The sequence below is a fragment of the Protobothrops mucrosquamatus genome, unplaced genomic scaffold (genome assembly GCF_001527695.2).
Source record: "Protobothrops mucrosquamatus isolate PMUCROS unplaced genomic scaffold, P.Mucros_1.0 scaffold45, whole genome shotgun sequence".
Lineage (NCBI taxonomy): Eukaryota > Metazoa > Chordata > Lepidosauria > Squamata > Viperidae > Protobothrops > Protobothrops mucrosquamatus.
The window spans coordinates 4,919,908-4,946,723 of NW_015386427.1; the positions used below are offsets into that span (position 1 = coordinate 4,919,908).

Below are 26,816 nucleotides of genomic sequence, written 5' to 3' on the forward strand. Positions count from 1 at the left end.
CAATTTTAATTAGAATTTTAATGGTAACACAGCGGTAAATATTTGTTTTTAATTGGTTTTTATTGGGGATAGTGTTTGTATCGTTTTAATATGCTGTAAGCCGCCCTGAGTCCTGTTGGGAGAAGGGCGGCATATAAGTTTAATAAAATAAATAAATAAATAAATAAATAAATAAATAAATAAATAAATAAATAAATAAGGAAGAGATAAATACAAACCAATAAGCAGATAAAGTTTTTATTATGTTTATGGGTTCTGTTGAAATGAATCCATGTGTTCTTTTCTGGGTCCTATAGCTATATGCAGGGCTACAGAAATGTTTCCTTAAATTATGGTTTCCATGGTTGCTACAGCAATTTACTTAAAAGTTTTTTTAAATAATCCCTTTGACAAACTTTTTGTGTATTTGGATATAGGTAGTTAATAAGTGTTACCATCAAACCTAATTATGAGATCTAGGATGAAAAGTAGAAAAGGTTTATTTCAAACTCCAATTATTCTTCAAGTGTTCTCAGTGGAATCTCAGAACGTTTTAAACATTCAAATTTCCTTTTAAACATAGCCACATGTTTTCTAATTCATGCATACCCAACACCCAACGGGAATTTGTGCTTGGTCCTCTTAGATTCATTGAGCTTTAAAGCCCTCAGGGAGTTAACTTAATTAACGTTTTAAATGTAAACTTGTACTGAAATATTTAAAAAAAATCAGTTACATATCCACTCCAACCTCATTCCTATTTTACAGAATCTCTTCCCCAAACCCCTCTTTTACTTATTCTCATATTTATGTTAACATTCAGCTCCAGGATGAAACAGAATTGACAATAGGCTAAAATGTTAAAAAGCATTATGAAATTAATGCTAAAAAACAACAAAATATTAGAATAAGTTATAGAACAAGAGTCAGTGAAGGCTTCTATATGCAGAAACTAATATTTTGCTACTGAATCCAAAAGTGATGAGAAAACAGTCTAATCTATGATTCTGCTGTAATGAATTCAAAGCTATGTATAGTACACAAAAAGCTCCTTCCCCACATTCTTTCCAAATGATTTTTTTTTTAAAAAATGGTGATGGGATAAAAAGTAGATTTGAAAACAGATTATAGACCAAAATCCAGATTTTTCAGGAGATTGCACTTAAATAACCAAACCTAAACCATTTAATGCTTAAAAATGATAATCATAATTTGAATTGGTTCAGAAATAAACAGGAAGTAAGGGTAAGCTTGAAATGAAAGCAAGATGTGCTTTCAGCTTGAAAAAAAGAACCACCCAATTTGAAATGTTTTGTTGAAATGCATCAACTTTTCTATTTCAGTGAATAACACTCAAAAGTTTTCAATCATAGGGGAAAAAGGGAACTTGGGAAAAGCTTCTTTTTCAGCCTGGGCCCAGAGGAGTTTGTAGTGGAAAATCTGCTAATAGTCAACTAATGTGAAGGAGAGAAAAAAAAAAATCTCTGAAAGGTTAATTCCACCCCCCCCAAAAATACTGTAAAATATTTTGAAAATATTTACATCCCTGTGCAACATTCTTATTTCCATTTAAAAGTAAGTTGATTTAGATTAGAATCTATTATCAGAAAAGACATCCCATCTTCTTTCAACAGACAAAACTTTTAGATCTTAACTTTTGAAGTGCTGAGTTAGCAGGAGAAGAAAGCTAATCTCTGAATATTTTTTCAATTAGTATTTCTCTCAAACTGAAAGACAAGCATTAATTATTAAGGTTTAGTGTTAGGGTTTTAAAATTCATAAATAAAATAAATTTACTTATTTATTTGATTTCTAAAGTGACCTATCTCAGCAACTGACTCTGGAAGGCATATATCATAAAATAATTAAAGATAATTAAAACAATTAAAGCAGTAAAAATAAATATATATGGCATGAAGTAAAACTTATTATGGATGTTAATATAGCGAGGAAATGAAAGTTTTAACAATCTTGGGGCCCCAGGTGCAGATAGGCAACCAAGTCTTTACGCCCTTATAAAATATTCCAGATGGCAGGAACTATGGCAAAGAATACACATTTCCTGGTTTCTGCTGATTGACATTTCTTGGCTTATGGGACCTGCTCAACTTGCCTGCCTGGTAAAAACAACTGGGAGAAAATGGTCCCTTGGATAACCAGGCTCCAACCCATGAAAGGCTTTAAAGGTGAAAATCAGCATCTTGAATTGTACCCAGAAATATACTGGCAACCAATGCATTTCACAAAGCGGTGATACTACGTGTGTCAAATACCCAACACTCTTTACTTCCTGTGCAGAGACATTCTATGCCATTTGAAGCTTCTGAATGCACTTCAAGGACATGCAGAATGTGTTGCAGTAGTCCAGACAAAAAGTCACAAGGGCATGAGTTACTGTCAGTGCTTTTTTTCTTAAAAAAAAAAAAAAAGGTGCCAGAACTCACACACGTCATACAACCTGCCTTGCCTACCCTACAAGGTTCCACCCAAAAAAGGTGCCAGAACTCCTTTCTGGGCGTTCTATGAGAAAAAAAGCCCTGGTTACTGTGGTTAAAGTTTCCTGATCCAGGAACGGGTGCAACTTATCCTTTTATCACTTTTCTATTGGCAGTTCCACCTTACAACAAAAACAAAATAAATGGTTGCAGCAATGTGCAAAATACCCTGTTTCTGGGCAGATCACATGTGAAACACCATTAAACATCAAGCAACCACCGTCTATTAGTCTTTGCATTTGCACCTTTAAACAGCATTAACAATATATTTTTGTAAAGATACCTTTGCATTACTAATTGTTAAAATAAATAACAGCATGACACACATAAGCTCTGACTGCAACCCACATACTGACAGTAACAGTAATTTCTCCACAGTAAAATTTTTCATAGTTTAGCAAGTAGGTTGGTAGACATACATCTGTGAAGTCTTTTGTCAAACCATATACATTGCTGCTGCTTTCCTTTCATGTTTTATCACCCATTTATTCTAAACCAGTAGTACTGTAGCCCGAAAGTGTCATATTCCTGTTGTTGTACAGGCTGGCCTAGAAAAAGTTTGCAAAAAAGTTTTTTTTTTAAAGGCAGATCAGAGTTCCTTTCAAAAATGTTGCTATAAAAAAGAGGAAGTCCTGTCATCCTTGAGCAAAATATGTGAAATAAGAGTTGAAAGTGAATAAAATATTCTTTAGAAGTTGAGTAGTGGAAATTATCTATTATAGTTGTAGAAGTTATATATATATATATATATATATATAGAAAAACATGTAATATTTGCAAGTTCTCTTCCATATTAATTAAATTTGGAGATTATAATTTCAAAGCTAGCCTTGAAGCAGTATTACAGATGTATATTATTAATATTATCATATTAATATGATAATTGAAAATATTCAATTATCATATTGAAAATATTCTACATTACCCGATTCCTCTGCTCCATGTGAATTGTAGTAATTGTTATTATGGACAAATTTTCTTGAAAAGCCTGCAGCCCAGAAAATAAATTAGTTAATATAACACACTAAGGTGACTAAGCCATAATATGGCTTCTTTGATTTTGACTTAGCATGATCTATTAATTTAACCATGGTTTATGTTAAGATAATGTAAGGAATCCATGATTTAGTGTGATGTAAATCCATGTCACTATTTCTATTATGTATTGTATTCATGATTGATGATGATGATGATGATATTATTATATTATAATTAGAGACCAAATGTTCTGGAGCCAGTTTAATCTAATGGTTAAGACACCAATTAGAAACTATGAATTCTAGTCCCATCTGACGCATAAAAGTCAATAGGTGACTTTGGGCCAGTCACTCTTTCTCAGACTGACTCTTGTATTCGGTATGTTTGCTGCCAAAATTATAAAATAATAAAGATGGAATATAAACAAAAACAAACATTGTACAGAGTCCATTAATTTGTGAGAAATAAAAAGCTTCATATTTGATCGTATATGAATATATGAGGTACTTAATATTGTCATTCTGGCAGAGGGCAATCAGCTGTTTCATTTGACCTCCTTTATGTCTTCAGTAAGGATTCTTACCTAGCCAAACAGTGTCTGCAAAATTTCAGCCAAGTCCTAGCTTAGGAAATGAGTTTATATGTAAAGTCAGTAAATTTATAATTTACTGCTAAGCCCTGGTTGAGGAGAACCTGATAAACCAAAGAAATATTGGTCAGAATAATTTGCACATGGACCTTATCTTACATATATAACAAGGCCCAGAAGTATTAAAACTTTCATGTCTTTGCTCATCTCATGTAATATTTTAAATATGATCTAAAGCTTATTGATATGAACTATTATATCAGTAGACAAATTCACACAGTTATGCTTGGCTGTGAAAGATATTTCCATTGATAGTCATTTCCTTCTACAGGAATTTATTTACATGTACTGGGTCCCCACATGTAAAAATTCTGTATATAGAGAAAGAATATGTAAACCCAAAATGCAGTTCCTCTTGGCTCAGCGATTAGAAACACTGACCTTATCAACTGGAAGATTGACAGCCAGGGCTAGCTCCTGCCCACCTAGCAGTTCGAAACATGAAAATGCAGGTGGATAAACAAGTACCAATTTGGTTGGAAGGTAACAGCATTCTGTTAGCCTCAGCATATAGTCATGCTAGCCACATGACCATGGAAACAAATAACCCTGGCTCTTTTAGCTAAGAAATGGAGAATGAGCACTACCCCACAGAGTTGGACGTGACTGGACAGGAAAAACCTTTAGAAAATACCTGCTAAGGCTATGTGCAAAGTTACTCTATAATTTGGAACATGTTGCAAATCTTGCTAAAATGTGGTTTATTTAATTGTGGTTTATTGACATTAATACTATTTGAAAACTAATTATAAACAACTGTTTACAAACCACAGTGCCTGAGTTAGTTTAGTCAAACCAAGCTTAAGTGATTTTCAACATTTCATTTCTAAAATCTCACTCTTAAAAAAATCTAGTCCCTCCAAAATAGAAACTAGAAACCTGCCTTTTCCAAGAAGGACACTGCATATTTAGAAGCATTCTGTTGTTATATTCATCAGTTACATTTGATAAAGCATTGAAATAATGTTGATAATGCTATTATACCTTTGTTTCCCTCATGGCAGCGACACCAATAGCCCTGTCCAGTAGGAACTCGTGCTGCCGCCAGCCCACTTCTGCAGCCGCTTGTGCATGTCACCCCCACCCTCTGTTTTGCCAGCAGAGGGCTTTAAGAAAAGCCTCTGCAGCTGAGAACAGAGCTCCAGATTGACACTCATGTTGCCCCCCTGGCCTCCATTTCGCTGGCAAAGAGCTTCAGGAAAGGCCTCTGCAGCTGAGAACGGAGCCCCAGGTTGACACGCACATCGCCCCCCCAGCTTCCATTTTGCCAGCATAGGCCTTCAGGAAATAAGAGCCCCCTTTCCTAAGGCTTCTGCTGGTGAAATGGAGGTTGGGAGTGATGCGCATGAGCAGCGGCGAGTGGCTGCAGAAGTGGGCCAGTGGGAGCTATGTGGGCTTTTGCTGGACAGAGTTGTGGGTGCTGCCACTGCGAGGCAGGTGCCAGAGCAAGGGAGGCCTGGCTGCAGGGGCTGAAATAAACGGGTGCAGGGTGCATGGGGCAGTTCTACCCTTCCCCACCTGCCTTGCCTCACCTCATGGTAATGGCACCAGCTGCAATCAAGGCATTTGCTTAACAACTTCCACTAAAAAGGTCACAAAATCAGTCACATGGTGATCTGCTTAACAACTATAACATCAAATGACCATAATTCCAGGCTCAAATGCAGTATAAATTGAGGATTGCCTGCATTTGTTATATTTTATATTGTTGCATTTTATTCTATCTGTTTGAAATCACCCAGGGTTCAGTTGGATTATGAATTTCATAAATATATAACTAGATCTGAAGCAATATTTGTCACTTATGGAAAGAATTTTCTCTGTAATCCAAATCGAAAAATATATGGTATATCTTTCAAATAAGAAAGAGTTGACTAGTACAAATGTTATTTTATTTTGGCTCTTAAACTCTAATCTCTCAGAGAGTATTCCACTCCTGGAAGTACTCTACAAAGACATTCAGTTCTCTTTACATAAATGTATTTGTTGGAGAATGCTGTTTCTTCCTACTTATCTCTGTTCTTCTATTTTCCACGGGCTTTTCTGATTTGGGGGCAATTTTCATCTCATCTAATTTACTTCTGCAGAAAACAGTGATATGCATGTAATATTATTATTATTATTATTATTATTATTATTATTATTATTATTATTATTTTCTCAGTTTTTTCCCTTATGGCTAAGAATGACTGGCCTAAATTTATCCAGCTGGCTTCATGTCTAAGAAGAGAATAGAACTCACAATCTCCTCATTTCTAGCATCCTCATTTCTAGCATTAACTACTACATCAAACTGGCTGTTTATTAGAACAAGGATATCTGATCAATTGATTATGTCCAAGGTGGCAAATAAGATTTTATCCCTATTGGTAGGTAAAAAAGGACAAAGAGCCTTTGGGGTTTTCTAGGCCAAATCACTACATAATCACTGCAGCACAGCCGCTTTCATTCCAAGCATAATGGTCTTCAATTTTTGGGTTGTATATTACTCTTACACCTTTAGGAGAATTAGCATTTTTCAGTCAGTCAAGTTATGCTAAATACTCTAGTTCACTAGAGATTTTTAATGTGTCTTTTGTGAATTCAGTGGATGAAGTTAAAATTTTATCTTAATGACTGTCTGGTGTTGTGACATATATACTGGTACATAGTATTTTTATTTTATTATTTCTTTTTGACTGTGTTCTAAATTTTACAAAAGATCAATATTTTGCTATCTGTATGTATGCAGTCTATGGCTTAAACTGTGAGCTGTAAATAATCAAAACATAGCATTTTCCGGATGGATGGATGGATGGATGGATGGATGGATGGATGGATGGATGGATGGATGGATGGATGGATGGGTGGGTGGGTGGATGGATGGATGTCAAGATAGAGATATATGGTTTTGAGAATTGAAAGCAGGTTAGTTTGTTCATAACACAGAACCTATCCACAGAGAACAATTTATAGTCTGTGCAATTCTTCACAGCTGAATGGAGAAGAGATGCTTGTTCATTGAAACAGAGCAGCTGCACCCTGTTTAGCTACTCACATTAACATTTTGTTTTTTTAATCAAGACCTTCACAGTTCTCAGTTACAGTTTTCCATGACAGCCATGGGCACTTGTGAGGCAGCTGTTTAGAATATAAACAGACTTAGATTTTAAAAAATAAAATAAAGGTTAAATTTACAACAGGTTGGAAAAATTACAGCCTGATATCATTATTGATACAAGAAATACAGATTTTATCAAACCTTTTTCAGATATTCCATCTTTCTCAAGGGATTGGATAAAGTTATATTGGTAGATAGTCAAACAAACAATGGCATAGCTATCATATTTATTAGCAATCTTAAAATTGATGGAGTATGAATATTCTGGTAGTAAAGGATATTTTATTTCTTTATATTTAACATAGATTCTCTCACTATTGCCCTTTTGAGGTCCTATTAATTTATTCTGAAATATTTCATAATTATTTTGCAAAATTCTGCGAGTTTCAATACCTTTTATGTATGGCCAATTATAATGAAATTTAAGATTTTTACTTGTATTTTTAAAAAAACCCTCTTTTTTGCAGAATTGGAAGGTATTGTAAGCATATATATTGGACTTCAAATGAAGCAATTCGACATTTTTTAAAATCCAAAGCACAGGTAGTATATTTTTTTATGTACACCTTAAAGCTGTTTTAGACTAGATCAGTTTAGATTTTTATTTTTATTTTTATTTTTTGCTACAGTAGATCACATTATGGACTCTTTTATAGGTCATGTTGCAATTTCAAATCATACTGATTCTGGTTTTGGAAATTATTACAAATTAGCTAACTTTTGATGGTACATAAATAGTTCTGTCATTAGACTCCAAGGCTAAGAGAATTTCTTTTTCTGGTTAAGTCGATTTGTTCTTTTTTAAAAATCTAAAAACTAAGACTTTAATTTTATCGGACATGTTTAAGCATTTATTAGGAGATTCATTTTTTCTTTTGCTTCAGCAAAAAAGAGGCTTAGAGAGCCCAACTTTATACAGTTGGAACAGTTGGTTAAGTATTTACTGTTGTTTTATGCTAGAAACCTCACAGATGAATCAAATCAACACTGACAGCAGCAAAGTTTAAATTGGGGCTGTTATATTCAGAACAATTTGAATATTCTTTGAAATATATTAGGCAGAAATATTGGGAATCGGAGAGAAAGCTGGCAAGCTCTGGGCACTGTTTTAAAAAACAGAAACAATGAATTTTTTTAATATGGAATCCAGATTAATGATGGACAATTATTTATTGAAGGAGAATCTAATGATTTACAGTTTTATTATTTTTACCAGTAGTCCTCAATTAATAACTAATTGGGACCAGAATTTCCATTGCTAAGTGATATGACCATATATTACAGCATCATGTGAATGCATTGTTTAATGAGGGCAATCCCAGCATACCTTGTTGACACTGTTAAGTGAATTCCCTTCCCGGGTTTCACCCCAATCCAAGCAATTCCAGGCTTGGCCCCTCCCAACTCTGAGCCTTGGAAAGGTAAGGGACTGCCTCCAGCTCCTTTCACCTGCTATCCTCCCGCCTCTGCACTTTTGGCCACCCTTCACCCTGCCTTGGGGGATAGCAAGCAGCTGCAGAACTACGTGGCTCTGCAGCTGCTTGCCATGCTGCAGCTCAGGAACTTCTTGGCATGCTATAACTCTGGGGCTGCAAGATGTCTCTTGAGTTACAGTCAGAAGCCATGGGCACTCTGGATCTCTCTGCCATGGTTGCATAGTACAAATCCATCAAACCCCAAGAAGCCCCAATAGCGCAATACAAATGTCCCAGCTGCCCAAGAAGCCCTAGCAGCAGAGTGCAAAGTTGCAGGGGGAAAAAGTCATAAAATTGGGTATAGTCAAATGATACCTCACTTAACAACTGTAATACTTAACAATGAATTTTCACACCCATATTTTGATTGTAAATTGTAAGACTTTAGGGTAAGATTAACTTTATTTACATAAATATTAATGGAGATTAATACATGTTTTAAAGGAGACTCCAGTGTTAATTTCATTAGATATATCATGAAGATAAATAAATTAATGACAAAATATTTATAGCAGAATAAAGAACCTAAAAGATCTTAGGCCAAATTGTGATTACTTTATGAGGATGCCAAAAATTAGAAGAAATTTAGTCATATCTTTTCCAGCTAGTAAATTTTATTAAAAGGCATATGCTTTAATAATATTTTATATCAGTGAAGGCTTTCCAGTATCAATCCCGTGATAATGTATTTTCAAGCTAACAGGCCATGGTTTAATTATTTGATATCCTGATAGTGCTAAAGGTATCAGCCACAAAACATCCAGGTAGCAGATAATTAGACAATAGCCTATTTAGTTTGGAAGCTCATCACAATTTAATAACATTTGTTAACCAGAAAAGATGCTACTAGACTTTTCCTGATTTTTACCTATCATATCTAGACTAACGTATCTTTGACAATTGCAATCAACCAGATTTAATCAACTATATCATTGAGCTTTTATCTTAACATCTATATTTTTTCTTATAAAAGACTTATTATATTCCAGTCCAGCCTTAACCATGAAAGACATCTGGGGGACTTTGACCCAGTCACTTTCTCAGTCCAACCACCTCACAGGATTGTTGCTCTGGGCAAAATAGTAGGAGGAAGGAATGTAAGATGTGTTCACCACCTTGAGTTGTTTATAAAAAACAAAGCCAAGAACTTTGATTGGAGCGGTATCAAATTCCCAGTTGCTGTCAATGAAAATGTTTTCAAAAGGTTCGAACGAAACAACAACATGAGCATTAATATCTTTAGATATAATAGAAGTGTATTCCCATTGTATTTGTCCAAACATCAAAGCGATAAATTTGTTAACCTATTGCTTATTTTCAAAGACAACAAAAGGCTTTATGGATGGATAAAAAACTTTAACAGACTGATAGCAAAGGAAAACTCAGTCAATTCAATGCATATTGCATGCAATGTTTGATCGATAAGAGTCTCTTTAAAAACACAATGAATATTGCTCATTGCACAGAGCCATGAAAATAGTACTCCCAGAAGCTGGCAAGATGCTATTCTTTACTCGCTACAATAAATCAATGAGGTACCATTTATAGTCATCGCAGATTTTGAATCGATCATTAAACCAATGGATACCTGCCAGCCAAACCCCAAAGAGTCTTACATGAATAAGTATCAGAATCACATTCCACGCTTGTTTTGCTACCATAAAATATGCTTCAACGATATGGTGTATTCACAAGACCTTGTTGAATTCACCGCAGAAAGTGAGAATGATGATATGGCACAGATATTTGTTGACTCGCTCGTGCAAAACATTAAGGATCTATATCAATGCTTCAAATTCCCAAAGAGGATAATATTCACAAAAGACGACGCAGAGATATACGCCTCTTTTTAATGCTATCGTACCCGGAAAGATTATGGCATACTATGAGGATAAACCATGTTCCTTTGAATTTTATATTGCATTATTGTGCGCCGTGCCTCTAAACCTTCCCATCAAGTGGCAGTGATCGCAAACTTTGTCCACATCGCTCAACTTGCGTTCGCATATATGGCATATAGTGGCTGCATCTTTAAAACTTCCCTTTAATGGATGTGATTGGGAGGTTTAACAGTCAACTCGCCTTCGCATATGTAACAAGTAGTGACTGAGGCAAACAAATTTAGATGAAAGGATGATTTTTAGGAATATTAAATGAATACTTGCTCATTTTGAAATAAAAAAGTGAAACAACTTGTTGTTGAATTTAATTAATTAAAGTTGAATTAATTAAGTAGTATATTAAGTGTCCTATCTGGAACAACATCCCATGTTTCATTACAAGGTTTTTCCCTTTTATTTTTTAAATATTAAAATATATTAACATAATGGGATATTCTTTTTTCTAGAATTACTCTTTGCAAATAAATATTTTGCTTACCTATACTTGCTGTAACAATTATATAAACCACTTGTCCTCCTTGGTATGCTTTTTCCTATACAAGGCCCAATATCCAGCTAACTCAGACGTCTCTGTTAGAGAGAGATATAAATATTGGGTCTTTTTCCTGTTTACTTATTAGAATGGCATTTTTTGATAAACGGTATTTCACAATGTAGCTTTTTAGCATCAAGTGCTAATTTGAAAGTATCTGCATTTTTCAGATATGTTAACTGTTGGGCTATTGCAGCATTCTAGTCTAGAGACCCTACAGTTTTCAAAAGCCTTTACCCTTTAGAAAGTTGCTAAAAATCCCCATATTGATAGAAAACAAACACAAAAGCAAAAATAGCTCCACTAGTAAAGCATTCTGTATCACTTATGAAGGCCTTTAGGTTATGGGCAAATTGCTGTTGAGGTGGCAATAAAGTATAATTGTAACAAAATGAATACATTTGCAACTGAGCAATGAAGAAAATTGAAAAATAAAAGGATATTGATGAGCATGGGAACTAGTTATATGCCTTAAGTTCCTGCCAAATTATGTCAGTGCAATGTCTTTTAAAATTGAAAAAAATCTGAAAATTGACATTAGAATTTGTCTGTTAGACTTTGAAATATGATACAGCTGCCAAGTGAGATGGGCAATATATACTGTAAAATAAATAAGCTAAATAAGTGCCTGTAAGTATGTCTTGTCTCCATCAATCTTGTATATCCTTTGCATTTTCTGACAATAAGAATTTATATTGCCAACAAAAAATAAGGTTTAAATTATATGTCCCATTTCACATAAAGAGTCTTATTAGCAAGAGACATGAGTTGACAATACACCTAGATTGGTGTATGGCAGAACTGTCTAGAAATCTAGTACTGAAGTGGGATGGTTAAGATTTCCTCCAATAAAGTGAAACTTAAAGTAGGAGCTATTTCTATGGAATTCATAAAGTCAAAACAGTATTTGTCTTACTACTTTAATTACATGAAACGGGATGGTCTAATAACAGGCGATTGGAAATATTCAAGTTTCAAAGTTTGAAAATTGTTTTGTGGGAGAAAAGTGGCTCATTTCATAAATTTATAGACTAGTTCTTTCAATCAACTATGTAAAAAAGAGGTGCATTCTCTCACTATAGATTATATTTTCCCACAACTTGTTGGTACTCAAGTATTTCCATTGCCCAATGCTGACAGTGGATTTAGATCTTATTAGACTGGTAGATTTTTCTTCCAAAGGTTGCCTATGAGGATTTCTAATATTTCTAAGTTGCCTCAATGATCTGTTTCCCAACAGCATTTGAAAGATATTTTGGTATTCATGGATGATATTTTTGATTATAGCCTTATTGAAGATGAACAAGGGCAGAAACTAAGTTCCAGAAAATCAGTTATACAAATTGAGCAAAAGCAATTATATACTATATTTCTCATATTTTGGACACATACTTCACATAGTTTGGAGCTCAGAATCAAAATAGAAACATAATCATTCTATTTTTTTTAAAAAGTATAATATTCTTGATTTAAATAGTATTTAAACAATGCATATAAATAGTATTTTATGTTTATTTTTAAAGCCTTTCTATTGTCCATAAATGCCTTATATTACATATATGTACAGTAGCAATAAATAATAAAGCAAAGTAGAAACAACTGTAGCCTGAACATATACAGCTTTGTAAGTTTTCTGTAAAAATGTGTTCAATTTTAATACTTGCTATCATATGCAATACTGTAATGACAGTATTTTTGTTAAGACTGGAAGAGAAAGTTCTAGAATCTACTAAATTAAGCAGCTCCAGTTGCTTTGTAGAAGCTGAGAATACCCCCCCTTTTTTTTCAGGTAATTTTTTTAGAAATATATGGACATCTCTGGTCCTAAGAAGACAGGTTAGAAAAGGTATAAAAGGTAATATTTTAGATATTTTTGCTTTCCTCTGGGCTGTATTGAGATAACTGATAAGTCTTTTTAAAAAAATGGTTTGACTTCTAGTTAAGGCAGAAATGTCCAATAAAAGTCAGTACTGGCTGCATTTATTAGATAGGCATAAGCTTTTGTTTCCCTTCAGGAGGATCATTGTGACAGTTCAGAGAACATCCTGTGCACTCCATCCTTTGAAGATGTTAATCCGTTTTGCTTTTATCATGCCAAAAATAATTTTTGTACAAATTAAAGATGAAACATGTGTTGGCTCATGATCCAAGGAAAAGATGTGACTGTTAAGAAAAAGCAAACAAGTTCTATATCTATTCACCCATACTTTTTGGAAATAAATCCAAAGAACTGCACTTCACTATCTGATACATAATTGTGAGAATGAAATCTTTTTTTGAGATATATTAAGATTTTAAACTGAACAGTATAAAATTACTTTTTCAGTAGGATCATTATATCATTCACATGACCTTGTATTGTGTTCAAGAAATATTTAGTGATTCAGGTTATATCATTTACATGTTTTATTTATTTAAAACAGGGGTGGGGAACTATGGCCCTTTTGTGACTTGTGGACTTTAACTCCCAGAATTCCTGAGCCAGCCATGCTACCTGAAGAATTCTGGGAGTTGAAGCCACAAGTCATAAAAGGGTTATATACATTTTTATAGTTCTTACTGTTTTAAAAACAACATTAAGTTTTTCAAACAAAACAATAATTTAAATGCTTGATTAAAGATATATTAAAATATTAAATAAAATACAGTATTAAAATAAATGACAAAATAATAAAACTATAAAAGAAAGTAAAACAGTAATGCAAACTATAAATTATAGCAACATTAATGTTTTGTTTCAATGTCCTGAGAGAATAGGGATGTCTAGTACAAGAAAGAACAGTAAAGATGTCAACAGATGTATATTTTTGGTGAGAGGTAAATAGGGAACTACCACTGAAAAAGCTCCTTTCAGTCATTTACAACATCTTAGTATGGGAGAATGCCTGGATCATGCCTTTCAAAAATATTATGATATAAGTACAAATATATGGGAAGAAATGTTATGTTAAATAATATGATCCCAAACCATGAATGGTTTAGATGGTTAAATTTGGGACTGGAAACCAATTGGGAGTCGTCAATGAAGGTCATAGAAGTGGCATGATGTATTCGTATTGCCTCTTCCCAGTCAGTGTATTTGACTGGGGCATTTTCTACCAACTGAAATTTTCAAATCATAATCAAGGGCAGTTATATAACATATTGCATAGCGTCAAGAAGAGTTAACCAGGGCATGCATCACTGTAGCAAAGTAATCGTTATCCAATGATAACTATAGTTGGTGTATCAGCCTAAGCTAGTGAAGATTTTTATGCAACAGAGGCCATTTGTGCCTGAACAATCAACAATGAATAAAGGAGTATCTCCAAACTGTAAATATGATCCTTTATCAAGAATATGACACTATTCAGAGTAGGTTGAATTCCACTCAACCTGGGCATATGCCATTCACTGGCAGTACCTCTCCTTGTCTGAATTGACTTTCAGTGTTTGGGCTCTTATCTAGTCCATTACTGCAGGGAGGCAATGGCTCAACAGTTGCACCCAAGCCAGTGAAAAGGAGAAGAGGAGAAATAGAACTTAGTGCCATCAGCCCATTGATGGCATTTTATTCTATATCTGTGAATAATCTCTCTTGTAGGGAGGAATTTAGAAGCTTCCCACTTAATGTGATCAATGATGAGATAAAATGACCAGGCAAATATATTGTTGGCTGAACATGACCAGCCACCTATTCAGTTAATCAAATATTAAAACTGGACTTGCAATATTCCTGCAAACTGAATTGCCAAGACTGAACACCGTAAATCAGAAGAAATGTGATAGATTTTACCCTCAAAGCATCTAATACATGGGTCCCCAACCTGTGAGCCGTGGCCCACTATTGGGCTGTGGCCTACTGGCCAGCGGGCCACGGAACAGGCTGGCCAGTGCCCGCACACTTGTGTGCATGCTTATCCCCACTTGCGCTAGTGTCACTGATGCTACGCAAATGGGGTACTGCACGGTGAAAACAGGATGCCGTGTGGCAAAAACGGGGCACCACATGGTGAAAATGGGGCGGTGCTAGTGCCCACATGGCAAAATTGGGGCAGTGCTACTGAGTGCCATGCGGGTGCTAGCACCGCCCTGTTTGCATTGCGAATCCTCACGGTCTTGTTTGTGTGTGTGCACACATACGCATGTAAATTGCTTCCCCCTCCCTGTCCCTCCAGTCTATCAACCAAGAAAGATTGGAGACTTCTGATCTAGTAAATACAGATAGTCCCTGCTTAGTGACTGTTTGAAATGACAGTGGATCTCAAAAAAGTTATGGATTCAAAGGTCCAATGCTGTTTCTTCCTTACCTGTGGTCATGTGATCACAGTTTGGCTATTAAGCAACCAGCCCACATTTATGACCATTTACAGTGTCACACAATCACAATTTATGATGTTTTTTGCTGGAAAACTCTCTCATTGTGAACAATGATTGCTGGAAAAAAATGTCATAAAATTAGGTTGGTCATGTGATTACCAGTTTAATGACTGCGATGACTTATGATCATAATTCTGGGCTCAATTACAATTCTAAGTTGAGGACTACCTGTAAAGACTATTACATTTTTTTTTAAATTGATAGATTGCCACTTCAATAGGCAACAAGTTGAGTAAAAAAAAAAGAATTCTTGTAAGCTGCAGCAGTTCTCTCTTCCTGATTGTATGAATGATATTGGGAGCTACAGATTCTCGGAGCAAGAATACCAATTAAATCAACACCTAATAGGTCTCAGCTCTAAAGTTGAGAATTACAAGGTAAAATGTCCAGGCCTAAAAGAAATGCAGGATGTATTTTGCTGCGCAAAAATGGCAGCAGTAGTACTGCTGCTTCTTTTCCATAGCAATATATTTCATTTGTTTGCTTGCACGTATGTGATAGAGGTTGAGAGATTTTTAAACTCTTCAGAAATACATTCCTCATTGTGAAATGTAAAATTGCTTAATCTATCCTGTCAGGACATTTCTCATTATTTTGGAATAGTTTGATTCATTTAGTTAACTGTTGTGATCTTCCATTGAGCCATTGAAGAATATTACCATATCTTTTGAATAATATGTTTGGTCTTTATAATTTTTGTTTTTAAGAAAATAGGGAAACATTTTTTATGATTATTATGATAAATATGTGTATAGGTATTAGGTATAAGCTTCTAAGAGATAAAGGTTTGGTGGAACTGGGTTATCTTTCATTACTTAAGCTATGTTTTTTTTTGACAACATCCCAGTGACTAAGAATTACTGGGAGGATATGGAAGAAAAGGTTTACAAATTAATGTGTAAAGAAAATTGTATTCATGAGTGATACTGAATGTATATATTTCTTGCACTGTATCTCCTAGGCACTACCATTAATGAAGAAAGAAATAACTCAGAAAATAAACCTCCACTATCTGTGATGGGAACTCAGTTTGATCATACTTCACAGGTCAGAAATCCCTCATCTGCTATTTTGAAAAAATATATGATTGAATTAGGGCTAACAGGTCTGGGTTGCAAAATTTCAGACAGCCATAAATATGGCAGCAAAGAGGCACTGAAAAATTATGTGCTTTCATTTATCTGTATAGGTAGGTAGGTAGGTAGGTAGGTAGGTAGGTAGGTAGGTAGATAGATAGATAGATAGATAGATAGATAGATAGATAGATAGATAGATAGATAGATAGATAGATAGATAGATAGATAGATAGATAGATAGATAGATAGATAGATATTTACAGATAACTGATTACAAAGACTGCTGAATAATAACATTTGCTTTTTTACTTACTATGTTTCCTTGAAAATAAGACGGGCTTTTTTTTTTTGCCTCCAAAAGAGGCACCATGTCTTATTTTCGGGGGATGTCTTTTCCACTCATTTCCATCCCCGACAGCCTCACCCAACCGACCCACTTCTTCTGCAGCCGAAGGAGTAGCTTCATTCTGCAGCTGAAAATGGAGCTCAGGCCTGCATTTCATAGTTGGGCCTTTCCGGAAGGCCTCTGCAGTCGATAACTGAGCAATGGATTCAATCCATAGCTTGTATTTCGGTTGCAGAGGCCTTGCAGAACCGAGCTATGGATTGAATCCATAGCTTGTTTCTCGGCTACAGTGGCCTTCCAAAAAGACCTGACTGCGAAATGCAGGCCTGGGGGCGCCGCAGAAGAAATGGACTAGCGAGTAAGTCCTGGCTGCAATGGTAAGCGGGTGTGGGGTGCATGGAGCAGCTCCACACACCCCATCCCCACCCTAGCTTTATTTTTAGGCGTGTGCCTTGCCCCCAAAACGTGGGCTATTTTTGGGGTAGGGCTTCTATTAGGCCCACCCCCAAAAATCAAGCTAGGACTTATTTTCAGGATAGGTTACTTTTGGGGAAACATGGTAGTTAAGGTTTTAAATATATTTTAAATATATTTCTGTCATAAACCACTCAGAATTAGAGAATCAACAACTCAAGCCAATATTTGGCAATTGAACCAGGGTGCTGCCTATAATGTGAAGTGTTGTGCTGCTATTGTATGACTGCATTAAGTAATGTTATTAATGATGTTGTGGTATTTATCTTAAAATTGTGCATGAATTGCTATCAGTATCATTTATAGTGCTTCAAAACCTTATTACCACCGGTAACATTTACTATGTAAAATCATATTTATAGATAACGTATTTATTCTGCATATTAAAATTTGTTACAGTATAAAGCCCAGAACTGTTATATGCAAGCAGTTCAATTACTGTTAGATTAAGGACTTCAGAATTTAATGTGAATGGAAAGGGAAAGAAGATACTGATATATTAATTATTCAGTGGTATTATGATTGGTTAACTGTAGTGATATCAAGACAAATGTAATGGCAAGATTCATAGTAGTAATTTATCTGATTAATACATTCAATCTGTTAGGGTAAGGCAATATGTTTAATTATCACTTACCTTGATATTTTCACTGCAGTAACTTCTAAATATACTAATTGCTAACTGGAAATAACCAGGTTATTTGTAACACCACCTGTTTCCAATTATCTCTGCTCATACTATGAGTTCTGGCAGAGTGAACATGCTTAAAATCCTTTCTGTAAAGCAATGTCACCTAGCAGCAGATATGTCTCTTCTCTTGTAGCACTTGTCCTGTAGAACAACATCCTACCTGAGATTCAGATGGCCTGACCCTATTGCTCTATAAGGCCCCCAAAACCTGGTTCTTTTCCTGGACATTGGACCAGAACATCAGATGAGCCTATCCAAAAATAAAAGTTCTTCAATAAAATATGCAATAGTTGGCCTCTGTTATTCTGTTTTTCTGCTTAGGGTGTTTGTTATGTTTTCTTTTTAGTGCCTTCATTTTTATGATTCTAATCAAGTAAAACCTAGAGTCATTTTTGTGAAAAGTGATTTATATAAATACAAAATAAATACATAAATCAGGATTAGAACTCAAAATCTTCTGATTTCTAGTGAAGTGATATTAACCACTACATCAAACTAGTTGTAACTTTTAGTTTTAGAAATATGTAGGCATAAATATAATAGATATTGGATAGTGAGCTTTTGTTATTTAAACAGATTAAATTTAATAAATAAAGTGGATTTAAATTATTCATGATTGACATGAGCTTATTACCAATTCAAAATATATAAACATTCAAATCAAAATATTATTTTATTGTATGCTATATGTTAGTGAGGAAACACAGAGGGAATAGATATAAATAACCAATGCCTGAATAACATTTTTCAGTCAATAGAGTACAAGAATATTTATAGATACAAATGCATAGACATAGAGAGTATTCTTCTATTTATTAGGACAACAGGCACGCTAAACCTTCTCAGAAATTGTGGGATTAGGGTTCCAGCTATATGATAAACTGTTTATCACACATTAAACATTTTACAAAAGAAAACTAGTTGCTTAGATAAAATTATCAGAGATACTATTCTTAATTTATATAGGTATTAAACAACTGTAAAATATTTTTAAAATTAAGAGTGGTCCCATACCATTAGAATCAAATTTGACTCAAAGGATATTCACTTTTTTATGATAAGTTTAACATTATATCTAGTATAAATAGTATGCCCACATTGACTGGGTCAAACATATTATCAAGTAGTTAATAAGTCTTTGACAAAATGTACCTGCAGTTCCTCTTTGGAAACACTTTGTATGTGCCTAGAAAAGTATTTATGTTATTTGTTAACTATGAAAAGAACCACTATCATGATTAAACCGAATTCATTCACATTTTAATTGTTTCCTGGCATGTAATAATAGTAATTTCTTTAAATAAAGGAACAATCTTGCCATCTCCATTTCCTTTCATTCAATCTAACTCTCACAAATTTCTTATGCTCTTATTTCAATCAACTTATTCTTATTATTCCTCTCTTTCAACTTCCTATTTTCTCTCCCCCTAACTTCAGACATTAGTTCTCACACTCTCCAATCTTCTCCAATCCTGTTGAATTGCTATGACCATAGTTTCTAATTGCTAATTGAAACTGAAAAATAAGCTACTCATTATTCTACTCTATTTCATTCAACTCACCAAAATGTCCATTGTTCACAGAAGGCAACTATATGCTCCCTGAACACCTTCGGTCTTAGGAACTGTTACTAGCTTTAAAAACTGCCATTTGGAAAGATCTTTATAAATGTCCTTTAATGCCAGCATAGAATTGAATCATATTTTATCAGGAATCTTTAGATATTCTGTATTTTTAAATCAGAATCTCCTTAAAATGATGGTTCTCTGTAGATGATGTTAAAAAAAAATATAACTACAGAATCACTTTAAATAAATTTGTATTTTAGTTGATATATTATGTTTCTTTTCCCAGGTATACTGTTCTCTGGTGTTTTTCCTCAATATTCATAGAAGGTGCTCAATCTTGAAGTGAATTGGATATATTAGTATTTAATATTTGCTCTACATAGGGCCTAATCATAGCATGTTTATGAGCATTCTTGTTTTATGACCAATTGTAAGCGTTCTATAAAAAACTACTGTAAATATTTGTATCGTTTCAAAGTTTACTTTAAAAGAGAATATAAAAGTTAATGGAAGATATAATTACCAATTATTAATTATGATATTATATATTACTACTAACAAGTAAATGTTATAGACCTTTTAATGCCATTTGTCAAAAAATATGAACATGAAGCATAATCCATTCATGTCCTGTTTGTGGTCTTCTCATAAGTATCTGGTTAGCCATTGTGAAACAAAATTCTAGACAAAAGAATCTGGGAAATGTTTCAATGCAGAATATTTTTGTTCTTTCTGTCATTTTCTTAGGCAAATTCAGAAAACCAGTCAAAGTTGACTGAAGCAGACATTGAACGGGAGGCAAAGAAAAGTCAGAATATGGAAAGCAGTTCTGTGTTGGAATTTCCAAATGATGTACCTTTTGCTCTTGCACCACATATTTTGGCAATTCAGGATACCTGTAATGATTTCTCAAGACAACTGATCTCCTGTCATGTTAATGACAATTTAGCACGATTTTGGTATGATTTTACACTTGAAAATTCAGTATTGTGTGAGTCTTAAAGATGGGTTACTTAATATAAAAATGAACCAAAATCACTTGAAATAAAATATGCTGGTATTGTCTGTCATGTAAATTGGTTGTTTGTATCTATGGCTAGTCTGACAGAAATTATCATTTTCCATCATGTTATGTTTCTTACATGACAAAATAAGAACAGCTAAGCCAAACATTACAAGTCAATTACAATAAATAGGTTATAATCTGAACTCAATGAAAATAATCATATAAACTTCCAGATAGCCTAGTCCTTGCTTGATCATAGAAAAATAAATTAAATGTTATATCATATTGTAATTTACAAATAATCAACTTATACTATATTAATAAATTAGTTAATTTTATTACAGCATCTTTCATTGGGGAATTCACAACAAAATTTTAAAATCTAAATTTACACATCGTTAGTGCAGAATGAATTGATATCAAATATCTGAGGTTGGCTTTGGAGTTTGATTCATATTTCTTGGGACTGTAGTTTTTGATTGGCTGTATTCTAGTTCTGTGTTCAGTTTTTCTATTGCAAGTTTTTGTTGCATCAGTATAGCTGAAGTATATGATTATACTGTACATTATGTCAGTGTGCCTGTCTGTGTATATATGATGGGTGCATAGATACATATGCAGATTACATATACATGAGCATGTTTATAAATGTATTTGCACCAGTAAAATAAACATGGATATTTAAAATATATCACTATAGCTTTTCATGAAATACTGTATGCTACCCTTCTCTATCTTCATCTCCTTCTGTTATCTTATTTTATTCATTGCTTTTGTGCAGTGAAGAACAATATACAAGATGTAAAAAGATAATATTGTGTAAAATATAATTATGTTTTTAAACCAATTAAATCTTAAAACAGAACCATGTTGTCCAGTGTTTCTGTTGTGTGATAAAGAAGCTAAGAATGCAAACATTTCTTCAAGCTAGCCTTTAATATTGGGTATATAGTATTCTTTCCAAGAAGACATAGGAATCTTTTCTGCAGTAATCCAGACTTGATATGCCCAATATTCTTCACTGATAGATAGATTCAGTTTTTTGGAATATAATTTAAAAACACATTGAAATCGTAAATCCTTTCCCTAAATCATATTTACAAGGCTAAGAATTTTCTACCTGTATGGGACGTGTCTAAATCATACATATCACCAAATTTGTTGTATTTCTGATATAAAAAGTAGGCGACTCTTTTTAAATATTTATTGAGTCTAAAAAGACATTTTTACAAATTAGTCTCCTTACATTTATAAGAAACATATTCATTTTTAAAGATCTGAGATTGTTACCTTGATAGAATTGGAAACTCCAGTTCTGTATTCTAAATTAATTACCAATATTTATTTTTGTAAAAAATTTCAATTGTTAATCTGTTAAGTTATCCAGTGAAAAGTCAAATAGACTTCAAAAGGAATTTTTGATAAATTAAGAAACATAATTATGCAAGAGAATAAATTACCGCAAGCATGTACATTATAGCTGCACATTAAAAATCTCCATTTCATTGAAAAAAATGTATCAACATTTGCTAATCATACATGGTTCCCAATGATTTCAATAATATAGTCATAATATTATAGTTGCCCTGTCACCTTTTGTGTTCTAAATAAGCATACGACCAATACAAAGTACTATGAAGTATAGCAGTGATGCTAATTCATGGTTTCTAAATTATGCAGTTCAAATGAAGAGATATCTATAGAGAATGTACAAATAACGAAAAGTAATGAATGTAAAAATATTTTAAAGGTGCTTAACAGAAGCATGAAATAAGATGAAATCTATATATCACAAAATATGTTTGATCAGTATCTCCTGTTAGATAATTCTTATGAGTTTATTCACTTGATTTCTCCAAAAAAGGCCCGATATTTTGTATTTTCTCTGGTATGAGAAAGGAAGAAAGTGATGGCCAAGGAGAGGGAGAAAAGAAAGAATGACTAAGAGAGAAAATGTTCAGTCAAACATTGACAAAATTAAAATATTATAATTATTAATCAAGCTATAAATGAATTTTCAAAGACCTTGTGACTTTGAAAAAGCGGTTAACTCCCTGGCAAGCCTAACTTTTATATACATATCTTTATCATTTCTCCTTTCTTGGGATCCAGTAGATGGAAAATATATAGCTTTTTAAATTCTATGTATAAAAATAAATGCAATATCTAAAAAAAATCCTGCAAAATATTTGAAATTATTTACTAAATTTACAATCATTTTTCTAATTAAATCTGATTTTAAAAGATTGCTTGACTTTTGCAGCTCGTATCTTTTTTTTAATTCATGAATCAAGTAAATATTTCATAAAACTTCATAAAATAGAAATGTAATTATTTTGCAAAAGCCAGATAAGATATGCCTGTGGATTCAACAAAACTTTCTGTACATGGTTAATGATATTGGGGTTTTGTCTGGTAATGACTTGAAACTGGGCTTTCTCAGACATTACTGTGTTTCCCCGAAATAAGACCTTGTCTTATTATTTTATTTTTATTTTTATTTTGTCTGCAAGAGAGGCACCAGGTCTTATTTTCGGGGAGTATCTTTTCCACGGTCTTTCCTCGCAGTGGTGGCACCAACAGCCCTGCACTGCTGGACCAATTCTGCGGCCGAAGGAAATGACTCTACTGCTGAGAATGGAGTTCCAGATTGACACGTGGCGCTCCCCGGCCTTCATTTCACCGTCAGAGGCCTTCAAGAAAGGCCTCTGCAGCCAAGAACCAAGCTATGGATTGAATCTGTAGCTCATTTTTCAGCTGCAGAGGCCTTTCTGGAAGGCCTCTGACGGTGAAATGCAGGTCGGGGGGCACCGCACAAGTGGGCCAGCAAGGTGAGGCAGGTGTTGATTCATGGGAGGACTGGCTGCAACGGTAAGTAGGTGTGGGGCATATGGGGCAGCTCTGTCCCCACCCCCGCCCTAGCTTGATTTTTAGGCGTGTACCTCACCCCAAAACTAGAGCTTATTTTGGGGGTGGGGCTTATATTAGGCCCGCCCCCCAAAATCATGCTAGGGCTTATTTTCAGGTTAGGTTTTACTTTCAGGAAAACATGGTACCTGTAGATTGTAGCACACACTACTGTAAATAGTTTTAGCCTTCATAAAAAAAGCCTCAAAAATCTGTGTTTCATAATTCTAATAATTGCTAATAGTATTAAATTGTTTTTAATATGAGCTTTGTGTATATTTTGCTTAAATGCATTTAAATTATTTCATTTCTACTGTAAACATCCCTGAGTCATTTTGAAATGTTGATATAGAAATAAAAGAAATAACTATAACAATAAATTTCATATATCTTCTTTTTTCTTTGTTGTTTTTTTCACTTTTTTGTTAAAGCATTTTCTATATGTTCTTTTTTTTCACTTTCTCTGTATATTTGTATATACATGTGTATATCTCCATCTCTATCATTTTTTGTTTGCTTTTTGTTATTATTAATTATTATAAGACAATATTTTAGTACTATTAATATAGTATTAATAATAGCACCAGAAATAATAAATAGCAGGTCTATTTATAAATTTGTTCTCAAGGTAAAACAATATTTAACATAAACTCAAGACTACTGTTTTAGTTAAAGTAAAAACAATTTTGTTTTCAGTTTTTTTAATCTATTTTAATGTTATAACTGTAGTCCACGGTGCAACTCTAGATAGAAAACAATTTGTTTGTAATTGCTGTTCAAAACAGTTTAGAAATCTGCAGAAATCTGCCAGCTAATAATTTGATATCCTTAGTGGAAATTATGTATATCTTTCTTTTCATCATTCATATGGTAGATAAGAAGGCATTTTAAACAGACCCAAGTTATCCATACTTGGAAACAGGTGAAAGAATGTAGACCTAACCCTGGGATAGGGAAGGAATGATCAAACTGATATGAAGAAACCTTCAAATGTAATACTGAGAAAGAGAAAAGTATAAGATAAACTTTAAAAAAACCCTCTGACTTGCTTTTATTTAATATTGTGTATAAAACTCTTGACAGACTTTCAAGATTCTGTTATTCCACTAAAAAAAAGAAGAATATTTCTAAAATCCATGCTATGCCACTTTCTAGGCCTTATCTATTTTCAAGGGCTGGCACTGGAGAATGATAAATTATTTCAGTGCGGTTGTTTCTGATTTCTGGTTTGTAAAAGGGAAGATAAATATATGACTTGAGAATCATTTAGCATATATGCTATATGGAAGCATATAGCAAAAAACTCATATTCTGATTATATATAAACCATGACATTCTAAAGCAGTGTTTCTCAACCTTGTTAGCCTGAAGATGTGTGGACTTCAGTTCCTAGAATTCCCATCAGCCATGCAGGGAATATCAACACATTTTCAAGCAGCCAAGATGGAGAAATAACATGTATGATTTGCTCTTCAAACAATATTAAAGGCTCAGATATCAATCTAATTCTGGGCAATAGCTGCAGAACAATGCTGAGCCCCCAAGACTGGGATAAAATAAATTCTGGAGATAAAAATCTACGATAAAGGATTGTCTAAAGTCACTCAGTACATAACACATAAGTCACAATATTGAAAATTTATTTGCATTAATATAGGGGGAAAAGGCAAAATCTTGTTGAAGAACATTTGCCAATTTAAATATATGTCCTCTCAGTAAAAGCAATAAAATTTAGCATGTAAATATATGTATATCTTTTCCACTTAATTATGATGCTTTACTAAGATACCTTTGGTTCCTTTGAAAAGCTATTTATTGTAACAGTCTCATAGTGAAGCAATATTAATACTTCATTCTCAAATTGTGTGGGAATGGCATAGTTTCATTCATATTGCTACTTATAATTAATTTGCATTTAAGATTTTAGATAGGATTTTTTCATTAAAATAGTCTTATTTTATTATAATTTTTTAAATTCCATCAATTTTTGGAAAACATATTTTGTGTTACGAATATAATTAGTTTTGTTAATATAGTTAGTGCAAAGGAGATGCCTACAGCACTGCTGGTGCATGTCAGAATACAAACCCAATCAAACAAAACCATAGTCTCTATTGTGGTCTATCTTGTGGCAGTAGGGGCAAAAAATTTCAGTATTTCTCCATCTTTATTCCATTGCAGGCAGCCTCATGCCAAGTTAATCCGATCAGATATTTGGCATATTCCTCACAGCAGAACTGCAGATGAACTTCAGAGCCAGTCCAAAATACATCTGCAGGGTTGCTATGAGGAATATGCCAGGTATCTGGCAAATAAAATTCCCCAGATCCTTTAGTCTTGGAACAGGTCCTGGGGAGACTTTGAGGGCTGAGCTGGTATAGTTATTTAGGGGGTGTGGTTGACAAAAATCATATAAGACTCAAATCTGAACTATTGTATTTAATCCTCCTAAAAGTAAATATTTTAATAGCAAGTTAATATTAACCAGGAGTGGACTCTTGCTTTTCATTGCTATACAAGTAGTCCCCCTGAGCCTAAAACTTCTATTGCTAAGCAAGACAGTTGTTAAGTGAATTTGACCCCATTCTATGACTTTTCTTACGACAGTTGTTAAGTGAATTATTGCAGTTAAATTAATAATAGTTGTTAAGTGACTCTGGCTTCCTCAAAGACTTTGCTTGTCAGAAGGTCTCAAAAAGTGATCACATGACTCCGGGATACTGCAGTCGTCATAAATATCAGCCAGTTGCCAAGCATCTGAATTTTTATCACATGACCATGGGTATGTGCAACAGTCATAAGTGTGAATAAAGTTATAAGTCACTTATTTCAGTGCCATTATAATTTTGAGTTCAATAAATGAACTGTTGTAAGTTGAGGACTACCTGTATAAAGTTTATGTCTTTAGCTATATATTATTAGACTTTATAGCCAGAGTCTAAAAATATTTAATAAATACATAACTCTTATAACATTTCAATCTGGAAATATGTGTCCCCTCTTCATCAACTCTTGAATAATAAGATTGCTATACAGAAACTAAAACTCCTGAACAATACTTGAGACTAGCTTTATAAATTAATATCAGAATTGACATTTGGAACATGTCTGTGTCTGCATGTATATAGCTGGATTGACAATAATAATAATGATGATGATGATGATGATGATGATGATGATGATGATGATGATGATGATGATGATAAAGTTGGAAGGGACCTTGGAGGTCATCTAGTCCAACCCCCTGCTCAGGCAGGAAACCCTATACCATTTTGGACAT

General features: G+C 33.8%; 1 protein-coding gene across 1 annotated transcript in view; it reads left to right on the forward strand.

Moving 5' to 3' along the window:
• Positions 1-21,494, forward strand: part of UMAD1 (UBAP1-MVB12-associated (UMA) domain containing 1) — a 40,719-nt gene extending 19,225 nt beyond the window's left edge. The window contains exons 3-4 of the mRNA XM_015811594.1: positions 16,430-16,515; positions 20,371-21,494. Of these exons, the coding sequence (XP_015667080.1) occupies positions 16,430-16,515; positions 20,371-20,625 (341 nt within the window). The 3' untranslated portion in view covers positions 20,626-21,494. The remainder of the gene's footprint in view (positions 1-16,429; positions 16,516-20,370) is intronic.
• The last annotated feature ends 5,322 nt before the right edge of the window (positions 21,495-26,816 follow it).